Source organism: Lithobates pipiens, unplaced genomic scaffold (assembly GCF_037356315.1).
Source record: "Lithobates pipiens isolate NorthernLeopardFrog02 unplaced genomic scaffold, aLitPip1_a1.2 Scaffold_13, whole genome shotgun sequence".
NCBI classification, from domain to species: Eukaryota; Metazoa; Chordata; class Amphibia; order Anura; family Ranidae; genus Lithobates; species Lithobates pipiens.
In genome coordinates, this window is record NW_027507718.1 from 180,429,434 (window position 1) to 180,449,209 (window position 19,776).

Here is a 19,776-nt window from a genome sequence, read left to right on the forward strand (position 1 = left end):
ATCACTCTTCCGTGACGGTTTCCATGTCACCATTCTGTGTCTCCTGTATCTTCTCTTTTCCGATATCTTCAGGACGGGATGCAGTACAGGCAAGGGGTGTCCATTCATTCACCAGCACACATTCGGAGCAACATATCAACCAGCTTTCAGATAGTCTCAGAGGGCCTTTCCCCATATTACTAGCCTAAAATACACATTTATCACACTATACCATAACATGAATCAACCCATTACCATAGTATATACCTAGGATCCATCAAATTATGCATCCCGCTCCCAACCTCTTATAACTCCTCAATTTAAATACGGGTCGGGATTAGGCAGGTTTGGCCTTTTCTATCACAATTCTGGAACATCAGTGGTATTTCGGGGGTTCTGAACTGGCAGCAAAGCCTCTACCGTGTATGAAGAGACTTTAACGTCAATTCGTCCCTCCACTTGCATAGATAAATGCGAGACCTTCCTATACAAATGTCGAGTCCAACAACACATACCAACTTGAACCAATGACGAAACTGCAATAATGAGTAATACTACCACTGGATGTATCAAATAATTCAAAATAATGTTGGCCTTACTGTAATGTCCGAATATCACCTCCCACCAAGACCCTCCCACATCATTTTCTAGTTGATGCACTACCGCCTCAATTTCATTCTGATCATGGTAGATGGCTATAGTATCATTAACTCTCTTGCTGCAGCATCCTCATAAGGCTTTCATCTCTATCCCAATCTGTTAACCATTCCTGCATCTTCCTTCCCATACCAAGATTCAGGGCTCTCAGATTAACAGGGCGGTTATGGTTGACATCCAGACAGATTGGCAATATGCGGTCCACGTAATTGCATTCCCGTGTCTGGATTTCAGAGACACCGCCAAGGGTACCCCATGCTCCTCTAGCTATTGCCAGGTTCACCGAACCTCCTAATTCCATGATTAAGTTACAGTGGTATTTTTTAGGACAAAGAAACTCTCCTTGTCCCAAATAATACACCGGTGTTCCCTTCCAGGCAGTGTTCTCCCCATCCAGAACACAGAGTGAGGCATCATCCCAACATTTCTCATTCACCACGTGTATTGACCTGGCATACAAAGGATGTCATGGTCATGCCCAGGGCCGCCATCAGGGGGGTACAGCCCATACACTTGTAAGGGGCCCCAGCGTCTGGACAGGTCTGGCCGACTGGCAGGGATGTGAGAAGGCAGGGTTGGGTGCAGAGGAGCTCTGTGAATGCTCCTGTATGTGTGAGAGTCGGAAGGCGGCTGCTCTGTCATGAGCTGACATTGGGCTCTTTGCTGTCACCTCTGGCCATTTCCTGCCTGTGCAGCCCTCTGCATATGGAAACAAGAGCTGGGACTAGGCATGCCTTAAAAGTAAGGGCTGTTGTGCAGGGGGGGCTGTGTGTGTGACTGTGTGTGTGACTGTGTGCATGCCTATGTGTCTACATTTCTGTTTGTGTACATGTCTCTGTATGTCTGTACATGCCTGTGTGTGTGTACATGTCTCTGTGTGTACGTGCTTGTCATATACACACATGTGAGTGGTGCTAGGAGTGTACAGGTGTGAGGGAGGCTGAGGACTTAAGGTGGCTAGAGGGAAGATTTGGTGGGACGGCCACTGGGCGGGACCCTGGGTAATGTTGGTGGTCAGGCTTGGCGGGGGGAGAGCCCAGGCCTAAAGCTGTGTAAGGGGCCCCACAATTTTGGATGGCTGCCCTAGTGCCCTGGTCATGCCTCGGACAGAGGGAAATATCAACCTGCCTCCAGCCCCCATCTTCTCTGATCACGTGTGGGTAAGTTAGCCTCAGATGCAACAAAGTAAAATCCTCAGTCAGCAAGCCCATTGAGCTCACAGAATACACAGATTGAGTCTGCACTTCTGTATATGGGATCAATGAGGAAGCATAACATCTCTCATCCAAATTAGTACAGCTCATCCAGGCATTCGATCACCACCTTGGATTAGTGTAAGAGATGTGCTTTGGTAAAATCTTACTGAACTGTGATGCTAACTCATAAGGCCACTGCCCCTCATACAGGGACTGTAAAATCAGCTTGATGTTGGTTGATAATTCCGCCTGTCCCTGCATGCATGCCAGAGCACATGACGTATTTTTGCCCTGTATCACCACACTATCTACTAACCTCTTAAAATGGCGGATAAAATCTTGAGCTACTTTTACCTGGGTATTTATGTGACATTGAATATTATCAAGAATGTCATTAATCTCCCTTTGAGCAACAAAGCCCCGCTTACTGTCTGAAGCTGCGGCTGAGAGTTTGTTCCCTAGGAGATTGATGTCCATTCCATTAACACCCATTGCAGGTCCTATTCCCCCAATATGGTGCTGAATACATCCCTCTTTCGGGGTAACTCCTCAGAAATAAGCGTCCTGCATGATCCTCATTTTGTGCCTGCACATGTCTGGGAGTAAGTCACTGGTACAATGATTCTGTGTATACTCAGCGAATATAAGGTAATAGGTTTTTATCAACCACTGTGAAATGTTGAAGCGCCATGTGGTGAAGGCATACTGTACCCTGCTAGCCAGCGTTTGTTCCCTTTATCTAATGGAGCATGCTCCTGTGTGTATTCACTGGCATTTCCTGTGCAGGGTTTCAACCTCTCAGGTGAGAAATCAACCAGGCGTATCTCCCCCATGTCCAATTCTGGTGTCCCACATGTCCAGTAACCGAGGGCTTCTCTGTAGGACTGATAAGACTGAGATACTGCCCTCACAAGGACATTTTCACCCCATTGATGGTAGGGTCAGCATGGCTTCAGAAACTGTTGTGTTTCTTCCCCCGAAATCCAGGCAATTTCAAACGGCTCACCTGCGTACTGCGCGGTCCCTATGGACACCCTTACGGCGGTCCTCAATTTGTTTGTTGCCAAGATAGAGGCGGTACATCGGAGAAAGGTGCTAAAAAGCGCATCCCCCCCCATCCTCTGGGGAGAACTCTGACGCAGACTCGAGGATGAGTCCCTGTCCGGGTCCGTGTGCGGCAAAGCACTAGTTGGAGCACTTGTCACAGCTGTGCGTGATACCCTGAAGATTCAGGAGCCAGCGGATCCCACTGCTGATGTACCGGTCCCTTTTGGGTCCTGCAAGCCAGCACGTTCACCTAAGGTCTTCCCGTATCTGACTTATTTTGACAAGATCATTTACAATGAATGGGGTCGCCCGCAACTGACCTTTTCGGTCCCCAAATACATGCTGGTGCGTTACCCCTTTGAGGAAAGCCTTCTCAAAAAATGGTCGGCTCCTCCGGTCGTGGACCACCCAGTATCCACGTTAAACAAAGTAACCACGATCCCGGTTGAGGGGACTCCTGCATTCAAGGATCCCATGGACCATCCAATGTGTTTATAAGAAAATACAATAAGGTACATTACAGCATGAATATTGACATTAAAGTGTGTACATAAATTCCAATAACAAATTAACTATCGCCTATGTCAAACTGGAAATAACGCAAACATGTTAGACAAAGACACCATCTTGAGATATAAATCCAGCATAGCGTTAGTGAGGAAGCGGCTCACTTTAATTGGGTTTTGAACAGACCAAAAGTTCCTTTCAGTTAGGAAAACTACATCATCCTAGTAGGGTCAACATAAGCAAATCATAGCTTATTTTAGTTATCCAACTACATAACCTTAACTATGATCCATGTACGAAGGGTCACCAGGTAAGAGAAACTTGGGCTTAGAGAGAAACAGGAGAGAAACCTAGAAAAGAGCTAGAGACAGAAGGGTTAAAGACAAGGTGTGCATCTGGAATTTACAGATTATTCCGTAGTGTGGAGGTTTACAAGGGTTGATAAATATGTGCTCCAACGTTCCCACACTGTTACAAATGTTTTTGAAGTGTCCATGAGAATGCTGACTGTCTCTTCATGTACCATAATCCAAGAAATATTTCGCTTAGTTGCTTCCACCGACACCAACGGTTGCTTCCAAACTGAGGAAAGTCATTTTGTTTTAGGAGACTCTTCGAGCATTCAGAATGGTGGCTTGCTGTTCAGCAAGGCAATTTGTGGGGTTTTGGGGATTGCAAGGCCAGTGACCTTGCGCAGCAAACAAAAGTGCGTCTTTAGCAGAAAGTACATCATTCTGTTGGAAATTAGAATATTGAAAAAAATTGCATCTTTTGGAGGGGGATGTTCAGACCCTGGACATTGAGAGGCTGTATGTATAGGCCTAGGATTATGGTCATCTGGAGCCATGGACCATGATGGGCAGTATTTAAGTAATTGTACAGAGACCTACCTTCCTTCAGATGCATTGTCCCTTGGATGGGTTGAATTTAGATAGGACAGTCAGCATTCCTGAGACACCCCCCTATTTATTTAAGAGGAAATGGGGATAATAATAAGCAACATTGACCCAGTTTGAGGATGTCTCCCCTGGTCTTAGGGAAGCTCGGAGGGTTCCCTAAAGTGGGGCTTGTCTCCGAACTTCTCGTCCACAGAAGCAGAGTCCCCCATATGTATAGCAAGTCATGTCAGGCTCACATGGGAATCCAAAAATCCCTGAAACAATAACAACCAAGTATAAGTGAGCAAAATGAATATTAGCTTCAAAGAGTTTTTGTGATTTGGGACACTATTTTCTTATCAAAGTGTCCTGTCTTCCCTGAGCCAGAACATGGAGTAGAGGTTTTAGTGACCACCTTTGCTGGATGGTGAGCGGGGAGAGGTCAACAGAGAATTTGAACCGGATTGCCCTGAATGGACCGTTCTACATCCCTGAAGAATCGCATGATGTCTTCCTTAACGCCTGTAAAAGTGTGGCTTGACCCTGGGAAGGTCGCTCTGACTGAGGGGAGTGATGATCTATGAGCTCTTTCTAGCTCCAACCGGTGTTATGAGATACCAGGGATGAGGTCCGCTATGAATGAGCAGACAGCAGCAATTCACATCTTTGACAAACTCGGGAGACCTCTTATGCGAAAATTGTATCGCCTGGCACAGTTCTTCAAATCATCTATTTTGAATGTGGCTGTATCCAGGCGGTCTTGTAAGTCCTGCATGCGGTCTGTGTTTTGGTTGGTTCTAGAAATTGTCTGATCCATTTTGTTTTCCATGACATCTATTCGCGACCCAAGGTTTTGGAGGTCTGCATGTATTGCTGAAGTGATATGGGAAGCTGTTTGCGCTAGCCCTTTAAAGAGCATGCTAGAAAAGCGCTCATTATGGTTGGAAAGTCCATAGGAATTGTTGGGGAGGACTGTCCTTTATTGGAGACAGAAGGACTTGCCTCCATGCCTCTCAGAGGAGTGAGCAGCAGCTCATCCAGTGTTCTCTCCAGGAGAGAATCAGTGGAAGCTGGGGAGATAACAATGTGGAGAGATGTACTCACAAGAGCAGGGCTGTGTGGTGAGGCTGCCTGCAGATCCGGATCTGCGCTCTCCTCCCTGTCCTCCATGGCGCACTGTGGAGCTGGCGCCATCTTGGAATGTTCGGGGGTCTCAGACATGAAGCCTGGCTGATGTGAGGCCTCCCCTGACTGATCCAGGTGACATGGGGCTGTTTCGGGTGTCCCCGCTAGCTGTAGAGTCCAGGGGGTTTGTGTGCATGGTGGTTGCTCACGCATGCACCTTCTATATATACCCCGCGGCAGGGGGTGCTGGCCAGACGGCACACCCGCGTGTAAAAAATTATTCCGAAAATTTAGTGTGGAAAAAAAAAACAGCACCACAAATGTGAGATTTTCACAATATAGCAAAGAACCAATAAAGTGTTGTGCTAAAATTCGTGGTAGATCAAAAAAATAAATAAAACAGTCCAAAAGTGTCAGTCTCTCGAATGGACCATAATAAAATGTCAAACTCCGCGAATGGATCCAAATCCCTCCACCAGCTGCCACCACCACAGAAAGCCTGGACCCTGTATTAAGGGTCAAACAGGATTGTTGTAGTAATCCCAATACCAAAATGGGATGTATGAAAGAACCACATCAGGAATAGTTCCAAAGTACTCTGCCCACACGGCAATCAAATAGCCGGATCCAAACCAAACATAAACCCTAGAGTGTGTAAAACCTCTTAGTGATTGAATTATTTAAGTATTGCACTTACAACTATCCAAGTTAAAACAAGCATTGCATAATCTAAGAAAGGCGGCCACCACAGGACAATCAGACATGTAAAGGAATGCGCGATAACAGGCATTGGTCCTGCTATTGCGCATTCCTTTGCGTGTCCGGATGTCCTGTGGTGGCTGCCTTTCTTACATTATGCAATGCTTGTTTTAACTTGGACACTTGTAAGTGCAATACTTTTTTTTAATAAATTCAATCCCTAAGAGGTTTTACACTATCTCTAGTGTTTTTGTTTGGGTCCAGCTGTATGGTCGCTGTGTGGGCGGAGTCCTTTGACGTGGTTCTTTCTACGGTTGCATCGATACCATATATATTTTTTTTTTTTTGTAGTCGCCGATACGGATACCCATCGCCTAAGGAGTGTAGGTAACTGGGTGGTGGGGGAAGTTGGGTGAGGTTGGGGTGAAGATTTTTTAGATGATAAGAAAAGGAGGGCTGATAAAGTGGGGAGGGGAGTCGCAATCCTAGCTACTGCTCTCTATTCAAATAAAACAACATCAAACAAAACTTTTGCCCTGCCACTTAAACATGATTGAATACATTCAGCTGGTGCAAACACCCAGTGTATGTTTCCCACCAAAAAATAAGTATAAATATTAGGGGTGCAACGGATCGTCACCGATCCGAACGGGTCACCCCGCTTGTATCGGCACATGCTGGGATCCGTGGAGAGCTCCACGGTCTCGGCCTTGGGCAAGGCCGTGGCCGGAGCGATCACTTGTAAACAAACCGGCATCATGTTATGATCCATCCACACCACTGAGGCCACAAGATGGTACCTGGGCCTCGCATAGAATGATGTTTTACGCTTCTCTTTGAGGGCTGGACCCCAGGAATCGGGACTCTTTTTGGTCTTGATACATTACCTAAAGTTGCTCCTGAGGAGTGCTATACAGGTCCAAAGGAGTGGATCCCCTATTATAGGGTCCCGGTCTTTGAAGGTTTACGAACGCTATCTGCCATGATGGGTGAAGTTTGGATCTGCTATTACAGCAGTATCCTGCAGCGAGGCTAAGGTAAGGGTAGAAGCCTAGGAACTGTAAAAAGTCCACCTATGCCTTTTTCTTCCATATATGTAAAACTTTGTATACCTTAAAAATATCTACTTTAGAGGGGATTAAATTAGATACCTTGGTACGATGCTTTTCAGCAGCTCTGTGTCCGGCTATAGCAGCGTGTGTGGTCCCAGCAGCCAGAGGGGGGGGGGGGGTTCTTCGTTGAACAGATGGCGTTTCCTCTTCTGAGAGATCTAAATGGGGGTACAGCAGTAGTTCATAAGCACGTATTTTATCTAGACGGCTCTTACTAGAACATTATCTAGGAGCTAAACACCTCTGCTGACAAAACTCCCCCCCTAGAGGTGTGGTGGCGGCTTCCACAGTTTTATATATCAGACTTGCCTTTTGTTGAACACGATCCATGCAGGTTTATTGCGTCCCAGCCTTGTATTACAGGCAGCACATTCTGCCAGGTATCAGATGGCATTGCAGGCTCTAAGACGGCCGGCGCCACCTCCTCCAATGCAGACTTGAATGCCGCGCGCAGACTAGTTTTATTTTTGAACAAGGGGGAGGCGGATATTGCAGAGGGACATCGTCTCTGAGGTAGGCGGCGCCATGTGGACTTGCCAATACAGGTGTCCCAAAGTCTCAGTTGGTTACTAACTGAGAAATTGTTGAAAGGAAAATCCTTCAGACCAATTATCTGGAAAGTAGTAACGACAGATGCCAGCCTTTCAGGCTGGGGTGCAGTACTAGAGAAGGTAACTGTCCAGGGACAGTGGTCAAGAACCATTGCCCATCAACATCATAGAGATTCGGGCAGTGTGGCTCTGAAAGCCAGGACTTCCGCGTTAAGGTATTGTCCTGTCAGGATCCAATCCGACAATGCCACGGCTGCGACCTATATCAATCACCAAGGGGGCACCAAGAGTCTCTCAGCGCAGAGAGATGAACCATATTGAAGATTTGGCAGGCAAACTACTTAAGTAGCCAGCAGTTATTCCCAGGGGAATGGACTCTTCACCCTGACATTTTTCAGGCTGTTTGCCAAAGATGGGGGACCCTGGACATAGATTCTAGCGTCCAGATTCAACATGAAGATGGTCAACGTTGTGTCCAGGACAAGGGATCCACTCGCATGTGGAACAGATGCATTGGTAACCTCGTTGGATCAGTTCTCACTGATCTATGCATTTCCCCCTATTCAGTTGCTGCCACGACTGCAGGATCAAGCTGGAAAGAAAGCCGGTAATTCTGGTAGCACCAGGATGGCCCAGGAGTTCATGGTACGAAATCGTTAAGATGGCAGCAGAGGGTCCGTGGTCCTTCCCACTAAAGCCAGACCTGCTCACAGGGGCCAATATTCCATCCTACCTTACAAACGCTAAATTTAACGGCTTGGCTATTGAAACCCACATTCTGAAGAAACATATGTTAGCCACATCCCTCCTATTCCTTCTTTCTGTAACAGTTTTCCTAATACACTCCCTTACTTTGACCTGCTGTTGTCAGCGTAGTGCTCCACTTTGATACTGATCTTGCCAAACACAGGGAAAAGCCATAATACAGGCCATCTCCAGCCTGAGCGTTATCTGTAATGACTTTGAGGGTATTTTCCATTTTTCAAGAGTGGAGGCTTAAAGTAAACACAGGCTGCACAGTGTAAAACTACATCTTTCCTACATCTGCAGCCTGTGCCTGTATTAGGAAAATTTGTAGTTGTGAGGAGTGAATTTTCAAAGTATCTTTGACATAACTACTACATTTTAAATAATGGGTGCATTTCCACATTTAGACCATGTTTCTCCTTAATTTCTGTTCTTCTATTCAATTTTGTTTTAATTGGCTTGACTTCACATACAGTTCTCCTATGTTTACATACACTGGCAGAATTTGATTTCTTGGCCATTTTTCAGAGAATATGAATAACACTTTTCTTTTACTCATGGTTAGTGTTTGATAATAAAGTGCTTCAGCCAATCAACTGTTTACTCTTTTTAAATCATAATGGCAAAATAAACTACCTAAATGACCCTGATCAAAAGTTTGCATGCCCTGATGATTTTGGCCTGATAAAATGCACACTAGTTGACCCAAAGGGGTTTAATCTCTATTAAATGTAACCATCCTCACCTGTGATCTGTTTGCTTGTAATTAGTATGTGTGTATAAAAAGTAAATGAGTTTCTGGACTCCTGACAAACCCTTGTATCTCTCATCCAGTGCTGCACTGATTTTCTGGATTCTAGTCATGAGGAAAGCAAAGGAATTTTCAAAGGATCTGCAGGAAAAGGTAGTCGAAGTGTATATAACATAAAATAGTTATAAAAAGATATCCAAGGAATCGTCAACTAGGAAGCTGTGCATGGGATGTACTTGGACATTCCTACATGACAATGATCCAAAACACAAGGCTGAGTCGACCTATCATTGACTACAGCAGAAAAAAAATATGAAGGTTCTGGAGTGGCCACCTGTCTCCTGACCTCAATATCATTGAGCCACTCTGGGAAGATCTGAAATGTGCACTTCGTGCAAGACAGCCCAAGAAGCACTTTTTGCCAAGAGGAATGGGCAGTTTTGCCATCTGAGAAAATAAAGAGCCTCATCCAAAAATACCACAAAAGACTTTAAGCTGTCGATGTTAAAGGGGGCAATACACTGTATTAACTGGGGGTATGTAAACGTTTTGATCAGGGTCATTTGGGTAGTTTCTGTTGAACACAGTTGATTAGTGTTTGGCTGAAGCCATTAATCATGAGTGAAAAAAGTTTGCTATCATTCATATTCTCTGAAAAATTGCCAAAAAATCATAAATTCTGCCAGGCTATGTAAACTTATGAGCAACACATCCATTTTCCATAACCCTATTTTTTATTATTATTTTTTTTACTAATACTATGTTGCTTTTATGTTCGTTTTATAGGAATGACGACAACGCAAGGAACAGTTACTGGGGCATCGCAACATCGGCAACCTTCTGTAAGTCCCTTGTCACTAAATTCAGACTCAAGAAGGCAACAGTCTCAACAGATGTCTCCAACAATATCTCCACTTTCGCCTATAACTCAGGTAAGTAGGTTATTGTGACCTGTGCTAACCCAAAAGTAAGTAGAAGTCCAATAGAGGATGATATTGTCCTTTGGCAATTCATATACTTTTATTCCATCCGCATCCAATAATGCAGGGGTATAGCTAGAAGAAGGCTGGGCTTTGCCAGTATTACCCTTGGATTTTAAACCTTTGTCCATGTCGGGTGCGGGGATGGAGATGCTAAGAGGGCTCCCCTTGCAGCAAAGTGCTGCGCATTCCTGGAGTTGGGAACAGGAAGCGTGGTGCCCAAAGAAGCACGGTTGGCCAGCTGCTTTGTTTGCAGTTCGATGAGCTCAGCCACCGAGGGATAACTGAAGGCAACTTGCTGTATTCAGGTAAATGGAAAAAACAGGAGCCAGGGGTTATACACAGATAAATCAGTCCAGAGCATACACAGGGATGAGCCAAGGTCAATACACAGGCAGGATCCAGATACAAGCCAAGGTCAAGCCGGGTGATCAGGGAGCAAAAGCAGAGTCCAGGAGCAGGCCAATGTTCAAACAAGGAGATCAGGAAGCAGAGTCAAGGCAAGCCTGGGCAGAAAACGAGTAAACGCAGATCAAGGAGCAAGGTCAGGGTACACAAGGGAGCCGAGGAGATAATCCAGCAATGACCTGTGGTCACAGGCTGGCTTACATAGGGCCACTTGTGCCAGCCCCTGTCACGCCAGTTGTACGCTGCCGTGCATGCGCAGTATTGCACACGGATGCGCGGCGCCCGCTCGTGCACATTTCGGGAACCCTCCGTGGGCATCCATGATGGTTCTGGGCAACATTGCCAGTGCCAGGAGGGCCATGTCCCTGACTGAACCCGAAGGTATCGGTTTCTGGTAACTGGACATTTGCATGAGTACCAATACTCGTTCAAATGCTTAGTATCGGCACCGATACCAGTATCGATATCGAGCGCGGGGGGGGAGACGAGCGGGACTTCGATCCCCCCACATCGCTGGACCCTGTGGCAGGTAAGTATTCGATTCACGAAATGCAAACCAGGTTGTAAGCACCTCGTAAGTCCAGTTTAGAGAAGACTCTGGCAGAACAGAATCGTTGGAAGAGTTCCAGGATGAGGGGGAGAGGGTAGCGATTTTGATGGTAATTTTGTTCAGCTTTCGGTAATCTACACAAGGTTTTAAAATCTTGTCTTATCCTTATCATCTCCACAAAGAAAATGCCAGCACCCGCAGGGGATGACGAGGGACAAATAAATCCTTTCTAGATTTTCATCGATATATAGTCATAACGCTTCAAGTTCAGTTTCTGACAGAGGAAAAATACGACCAAAGGGGATTTCGGAACCTGGAAGCAAATCAATAGGGCATTCGTGGGGACGATGGGGTGGAAGGGAGTCCGCTCCTTTCTTGTCAAACACATCCAGAAATTCTTGGTGGGCAGAGGAGGTACATGTGGATTGGCACAAGAAACGGATCGTATGGACAGGCAGCTGGTAAAGCCCTTAGGACTAGGGGCAAGGCGATGCTGCTGACAGTAGGCAGATGAAAACCTTACTTCATTCTTGAGCCAGTCAATGTGAGTGTTGTGTGCTCGTAACCAGGGGACTGCCAAAATGACCGGAAACTGGAGAGCACAAGACATCGAACCGGATATGGCCGGATTTGGTTGTCATCGAGATTGGCAGGGTCTCATGGGTAATCAGCCCAGAACTGCATAGAGATCCATCAGCCAAATGAACTGTTAATTGCTGCTTCTTGGTAACCAGGGGAATTCCAAGTCATTTGGCCAAGGTTATGTCTAAGAAGTAGCTAGAGGCCCCAGAGTCGATGATGGCTGAGAGCCGGATATCTTCTTTTGCCACCGATGGGGAGATTGGAAGAACAGGGTGAAATGAGGTAAGTCCTGATACTTTGTAGGTTGGCTGGAAGTATGGTTTCTTTGGCCTGAGGTGGCAATTTTGCAAGAAATGGCCATTGTCTCCACAGTAAAAACAAAGGTTGGCCTGTTGGCGGTAGAGCCTTTCCTACCAGGCTAATCTGTCTACGCTTGCTTTAAACACAGGAAAGTTGGGGGAACTAGATGCCAGAGTTTCAGGCTGCCTTTGGGCAGATTGGAGATTCTGAGACCTTTCAGAAAAGTTTCCCCTTAGGCACCTATCCAGCTGTATGGTTAACTGGTTAAGGTATCCGGGGTCGCTACCCTGGCCAGCGCATCCTTCAGGGACTCTGATAAGTCCAGTCGATATTGGTATTTTAAGGCAGCTTGGTTCCAGCATGTGTCTGCAGCCTATGTGCGAAAGTACACTGTAAAATCTTCTGAGGGAAGCTGCCCCTGCTGCAGGGTGTGCTCAACCATAACCGTATGTTGAGTTTCGTCGTATAGCTGAGCCATAGCCCCGACGAAAGTGCCAACAGAGTCAGTGATGGGACTTTTCTGTTCTAACAGTCCGTGGGCCCAAACCTGGGAATTTTTCAAGAGTAGGGATATAATGAATCCAACTTTGATATTCTCAAGAAAGTTCTTGGTGGCAAAGCCAGGTATAGCAGGCAGGCATTTGTAAAGGTCTTGTTTAGAAAAATACACTCAAAAGAACACTGTGCTGCCTAAAAGCTCTTAAATTCGCAAAATCAAGCAGCTAACACAACAGATAAATTTGTTTCTAAAAGTAAATCGGTATATAAAGTGTAGCGCTAAATTCAATAATCTGGTTAGAACATGTCGGGTCCCCCAGACTTATAAACGCGCATGAAATGATACCGTAATGAACTAGTGGCCTATACTAAAAAAAAAAAAAAAAAAAAAAAAAAAAGTGATATCAAATTCTAAAATACAGAGTGTAATTAGTGATGCACATTAATGACCCGTGCAGATATTAACATTTCACATATATAAATCTAAAGCTAGGCTAATAATGAACCTGCACAGAAAGCCTAATTGATGCAACATAAACCATGTGAAAAAAGTCTTTAGGTGAAAAAGTTCAACATGCAAAAAGATCCCAAGTGGTTGGATATGGGCATTTCTTCAAAAACCTCAAAATAAGAGAAATATGTTGACACGCAATCGCTATTGTGACAATCCCACCACCTGTAAAGATGTGAGCATACCGAATAGCTCAGACTCAAACGAATGTACGTTCGAGCTTAGAAGCATCAGCTGGCAACCTGGGATGCGATATCTGGAACTGCGTCCACGAACCTTTCAAAAGGGGTCCGTCTCCACGCAGGGATCAAAATTTCAACCGATATAATGGAAGAGGATAGAGAAGAACATATAGCGTAAAAGTGTTTCAAGCGCTTGTAAAAAATATGTTGGTAGCAGTAGAGTCTCTCCGACGCGTTTTGTCTCAATAGACTTCGACGAAGTCTATTGAAATGAAACGCGTCGGGGAGACTCTACTGCCGCCAACATTTTTTACAAGTGCTTGAAACACTTTTAAAATGTAAGTGTGTTGCATTTTAATTTTCGTTGATATATGGAATTACGATATATGGTCGTCTTTATCCTCTTCCATTATATCGGTTGAAATTTGATCCCTGTGTGGAGACAGACCCCTATTGAAAGGTTCTTGGACGCAGTTCCAAATATCGCATCCCAGGTTGCCAGCTGATACTTCTAAGCTCTTTTGACTCATAGAACGTACGTTCGTTTGAGTCTGGGCTATTCGGTAAGCTCACATCTTTACAGGTGGTGGGATTGTCACAATAGTGATTGCGTGTCAACATATTTCTCTTATTTTGAGGTTTTTGAAGAAATGCCCATATCCAACCACTTGGGATCTTTCTGCACGTTGAACTTTTTCACCTAAAGACTTTTTTCACATGGTTTGTTGTATCAATTAGGCTTTCTGTGCAGGTTCATTATTAGCCTAGCTTTAGATTTATATATATATGAAATGTTAATATCTGCACGGGTCATTAATGTGTATCACTAATTACACTTTGTGTATTTTTGAATTTGATATCAAATTTTTTTGTAATTTTATTTGATATTTTTTTTTTAGTATAGGCCACCAGTTCATTAAGGTATCATTTCATGCATGTTTACAAGTCTGCGGGGACCTGACGTGTTCTAACCAGATTATCACATTTAGCGCTACACTTTATATACCTATTTCTAAAAGTCCTAAACTGTCTTCGGTCCCCCGAGAATTGCTCAGGGGTTGATACACGTGGTTCAGGAGGCAGAGTCGACACTGTGAGGGGAGATTCCTGAGACAGCGTAGCAGAAGTGGATCTTTTATCTTCGGAACCCGTGTCTCCTGATTCATGTTGCAGACGACCCTCTAATTGAACATAGACGCCTTGCAGTCTCTGCACTGCTTGGGTAAGTGCGGAGACCTGTTGACACACAGCCTCTACAGGGGAAGTGCCTCAGTCTATCTCTGACATGGCTGGTTTATACTGTCAGGTGCGAGTATGGAGATAGAGATGCTAAGAGGGCTCCCCTTGCGGCCAAGTGCAGCATGTTCCTGGAGTTGGGAACAGGAAGCGCGGTGCCCAAAGAAGCACGTTTGGCCAAGTGCTTTGTTTGCAGTTCGATGAGCTTGGCCACCAAGGGACGACTGAAGGAGGCAACATGCTGTATGCAGGTAAACGTGAATACCAGGACCCAGGCCAGGGGTCATACACAGATAAATCAGTCCAGAGCATACACAGGGGCGAGCCAAGGTCATACACATGCAGGGTCCAGATACAAGCCGAGGTCAAGCCGGGTGATCAGGAAGCAGAAGCAGTGTCCAGGAGCAGGCCAAGGGTCAAACCAGGAGATGAGGATGCAGAGTCAAGGCAAGCCGGGTCACAACGGGTAAATGCAGATCAAGGCGCAAGGTCAGGGTACACAAAGGACCTGAGGAGATAATCCAGCACTGACCTATGGTCACAGGCTGGCTTAAATAGTGCCACTGGCACCAGCGCCTCTCACGCCAGTTGCGAGCCGCCGCACACGCGCAGTATTGTGCATGCGCCGATGCGCGGCACCCGCTCGTGCATGTCTCGGAACCCTCCATGGGCATCCATGATTGTTCTGGGCAACATTGCCAGTTCTGAGATTGCCTTGTCCCCGACAGTCCAGAACACGCACTCAACGTTTTTTGTGTGTTCTGAGCAAGCAGAAAAAGCACAGAGGAAATATGGTGGTCCTCCTGCAGACTGGATTAGAGAAGCTAATCCTCTTGAGACTTGGGATAATTTTTTTCCTCTCATTTCAGGCTAATTTGCTTCCCCACAATGTGAACTCTACTTTGTTCCACAAGCCAGAGCAAGAGAAGCCAGTGATTCTCAGTGCACCAAACTGGTCCAGAACCTGGTGCACAGGCATACTCCAACCCCTGCCCTCTCTCCAACAGGCCAAACTTGCTATCTCAGCACCCTCTATTCAGTCTGCTTGTCAGTCTTTGGCTTTACCATCATGGCTTTTGAAACTTCGGTCTTAAAAAATAGAGGGGTATCTGAGTCTGTCCCCCCTCCCCCCCCCCCCTTTGGTAAAAGCCAGAAAAGCCACATCCAGTAAGATCTACTCTTGTACTTGGAAATCCTTCTTTGCCTGGTGTAAACACAGGCTTTTTAATTCCAGGCTCACATTCTGCCCTTTCTGCAGTCATCAGGTCTTGACCAACACCTGGCCTTAAGCACTATGAAAGGACAGGTCTTGGCCTTGTTTATTCTTACCAAGAATTTTCAAACGCACTTTACTTTGTAAAAACGTTTAATCCTGTGGGTTGAATAAAAAAAACTATCGGCTCTGGTCAGAGCCGCTGAACTAACAATTCAAGGTTCAGTGATCTGCCCCCGCATAGCTGTTGTGTTCTAGCAGGGGACCCCCCCCCCCCCCCCCCCCCAGAGAACTTGGATCAGTGCTTTCTGTCATTGGCTGAGAGCGCTGATCGGGAGTTGGTCAGCTGCTGGTTTTCTGACAGACCGACATGCACACGGGCCAAATGTTGGCCTAACGCCCATTGTCTCCTGACATTCAGCCCATTTTTACCCCGCCTTAGGAGCCCTGCAGAAACCAGCTTTGAACTCTCTATTGATATTTGCTTATATAACCAAATTTTTGGTTGCTGTCATGTTTGTAAGAAATGTCTGTCTTTAATCCTCATGCTTCACAAAGACAAGGTTGTCTTAAAGTGACTGCAAACAATCACCTTGTAAAACAACCCATTCTGTTTGAATTGAAATGAAAGTTAAAACATTTGTGTGTAGATTTTATAAAGAAAAGAATACATTGTTTTCCCTTTTATAAAATAATAAAAAAAAGGATTACATTCTCTCTGTTCTCAGCTGCATAAGAGCAGGGGGAGGAGAAGCAGCAGCACTGATCTTCCCAGTGAAAGGCTGTGTAGGGGGATGCGTGTCAGGACACGTCTAATCCTTGGAGGAGAGCAGGCTAATTTCCCAGCATAGCTAGAGAATAGACCAGTGTGTTTTTCTATTTAGTGTGGTCTGTTTTTGATGGGAAAGCAGAGTGACAGGCAAGAACACCAGGGATTTAGCCTGCTGTCGGTTGAAAATGGGTCACAGGAATGCAGAGCAAACTGCACTCCTGTGATCCATAGAAGTACAGTCGAGAAAGCTTTGGCCATACTTCAATAAACTCCACAAAACAAATTTTACAGCAAGTACCAAAACTGTTTTACAGCTTAACTATATACAAATAGTTTAACCGCTTGCCGACCAACTGCCGTCGTTCTACTGCAGCAGGTCGGCACGATCCCGTAAGCCGTCTTAGCTATAAGTCGGCTCCTTTAAGCGGGATAGGAGGCGGGCACACCCGCTGCACTGCGGGGGTAGCAGTGATCATGGCCGACAGTCACGATGATCGCCGGCCACAAGCATTTGTGACATGAGGCAGAACAGGGACGTGTGTAAACACACAAATATCTGTCCTGTTCTTTGAGAATGAGACAGCTTGTGAGTTCCTAATAGCTAGGAACCACAAACTATCATCCCCTCTAGTCAGTCTCCTCCCCCTACAGTTAGAACACAGTCAGGGAACACAGTTAACCCCTTGATTAGCCCCCTAGTGTTAACCCCTTCCCTGCCATTGACATACAGTAATTGGTTCATTTTTATAGCGCCGGTCGCTGTATAATTGATATTCGTTTCAAAAATGTGTCCACTACGATAAAAATCGCAGATCACCACAATTACTAGTAAAAAAAAAAAAAATCTATCCTCTATTTCTGGACGCTATAACTTTTGCACAAACCAATCAATATACGCTTATTGCAATTTTTATTACCAAAAATATGTAGAAGAATTCATATAGGCCTAAACTGAGGGAAAAAAATTGTTTTTGTTTTATTTTTATTTTTTTAAATTGGAGGTATTTATTATAGCAAAAAGTACAAAATATTGTGTGTTTTTTTTGTTTTTTTATTATTATTTAAAATTTACGCCTTTATTTTTAATAGTACTAAAGATCAAAACCGCAGAGATGATCAAATGCCACCAAAAGAAAGCTCTAATTGTGGGGAGAAAATTTACATTTTGTTTGGGTACAGCATGGCACAACTGCGCAATTGTCAGTTAAAGCAACACAGTGCCGTATCGCAAAAAATGGTTCTGGTCATTAACCACTACAATACAGGGCACTTTCGCCCCCTTCCTTCCCAGCCCAATTTTCAGCTTTCATTGCTCCCGGACTTTCAATGACAATTGCGCGGTCATGCTACGCTGTACCCAAATTAAATTTTTATCATTTTGTCTGCACAAAAAGCAAAAAAAGAGCAGAAATTTGGAAAAAATAAATATTTTCTATTTTAAAAGAAATCCAATAAAATCGAATTTTGTCATAAATTTAAGCCAAAATGTATTCTGTTGCATGTTTTTGGTAAAAAAAAAAAAATTCTGTTACGTGTATAATTGGTTTGTGTAATCAAGGACATATGTACACAAATGATCATGTACAGATGTGTGCAGGTGATCATGGACATATGTGTGCAGATAATTGGGACATGTGATTTTAGTGGGACATATGTGGGGGACATGTGTGTTTGGGGACATGCGTGGTTTACACTAGACTGGTGATCAGTGAGCAAAAAGCTGTAAAAATCAGCTCATCCTAACTGATCACCAGCTGGCTGCAGCGATCCGCTCTCCTCGACGACTTCCGTGTGGAGAGGAGAGCCAATTGCCTAGAAACCGGCTGTTTGTTTACATCACATGATGGCTGTGATTGGATACAGCCATCATCTGATCAGGAGGGCCAATCACAGAGCCCTCCTGCCGATCCGAGATGCGCCGTGTCCGGGTGACACGAGCACATCGGGATCGTGCTGCTATACGGGCGCACGCAATCCCCCTCCTCCTGAAGGACATTCCTGAACGTCCAGTTAGGAGAGAGCTCCCACCCGGCCGCATATATACATTGGCCGGGTGGGAAGTAGTTAAGCTGCCAGATCTTCTGGGGCTGAAGTGGTTAATGACTATAATCGGGCACAGGTGCTGAATGCGACCATTCATTGAACTTAGGAACTGAGAAGTGATGTTAACCAGAAACCTGGTACAACATTAATTTGTCTGTAGCAGACTTGTATATATAAGTTTGAAAGTCTGGATTTCATACTTGACATAGATCATTTTAATCGAAAGGAAATGTATACTGTGGCAATAAGTGTAATATATTAGGCTAGATATATAAGGAGTAAAGACAACTTTTTGCCAGTTTTTAAAGTGCAACTTCCCCCAAAAAAATTTGGGGGACTTTTGCTTGGTCCTATGAGGTATTTCTTTATAATATTAGGTCTGGATAGCTGCTGGTTAGACCCTTTTCACACTGGAGTGTTTTGCAGGCGCTATAGCATTAAAAATAGTGAATGAAAAGTGCCCTAAAACAGCTACTCAATTCACTCCCGTGTGACAGCACGAGGGCTGTCACACTGGAGCGGTGCGCTGGCAGGGCGTCGGAAAAAGTCCCGCCAGCAGCTTCTTTGGAGCTGTGAACTCACCGCTCCTCCACCGCTGCTCTACTTTGAAATCAATAGGGCAGCGCTGGTGGATTTAACACCTTTTTTTGGCCACTAGCCAAAAGTGACGCCTCTGGCAGCTCAGTGTGAAAGGGGTCTTAAGGTGTACAAATCCTAGTCTTAAAGTTTGATACAACTGTTGGCTGTGATGATCTTGCATTGTGGCTGACCAATCCAGCTATAGTACAGTGATGGATCATGTCACTGTGTGTTTACAGTGCATTTTGTGTAAGAACAAGGGGAGGTCTAGTAGTTTACCCATCCTTTCCCCTTGTCCAGAACCTGCGAACAGACCTAAACTTCATGTGAACTTTAGAACCCTATTAAAGTATATGGGACTCGAACGCTCAAGTTACTGTCCTAAAAAGTGTTTGGGGACCTGGGTCCTGGGGACTTGTATCAAAGCAAAAAAAAAATCAGTGAATCCATCTTCTGTCTTCACGGAGGAGACACTGCGGGATCCCGGCGGCCTGGCGTTTCTTATATGAGGAGGGCGGGGCCACCCGTCACCTGACCCCGCCCCCTCTGACGCAAATGAGCACTTTAGATTTCTCCCATAGACTTGTACAGGGTGTTCTGCGGCTTTTCGAATTTGCCGCGAACAACCCAAATATCTCACTGTTAGCCTAATTAAGACTAGGATTTGTACCAT

At 45.2% G+C, this 19,776-nt stretch overlaps 1 protein-coding gene across 4 annotated transcripts in view; it reads left to right on the forward strand.

The window, feature by feature from the left end:
- Positions 1-19,776, forward strand: part of CRTC1 (CREB regulated transcription coactivator 1) — a 286,165-nt gene that overhangs the window by 175,441 nt on the left and 90,948 nt on the right. For all 4 annotated transcript variants that reach the window (XM_077475938.1, XM_077475939.1, XM_077475940.1 and 1 more), the window contains one exon: positions 10,036-10,181. In XM_077475938.1, the coding sequence (XP_077332064.1) occupies positions 10,036-10,181 (146 nt within the window). The remainder of the gene's footprint in view (positions 1-10,035; positions 10,182-19,776) is intronic.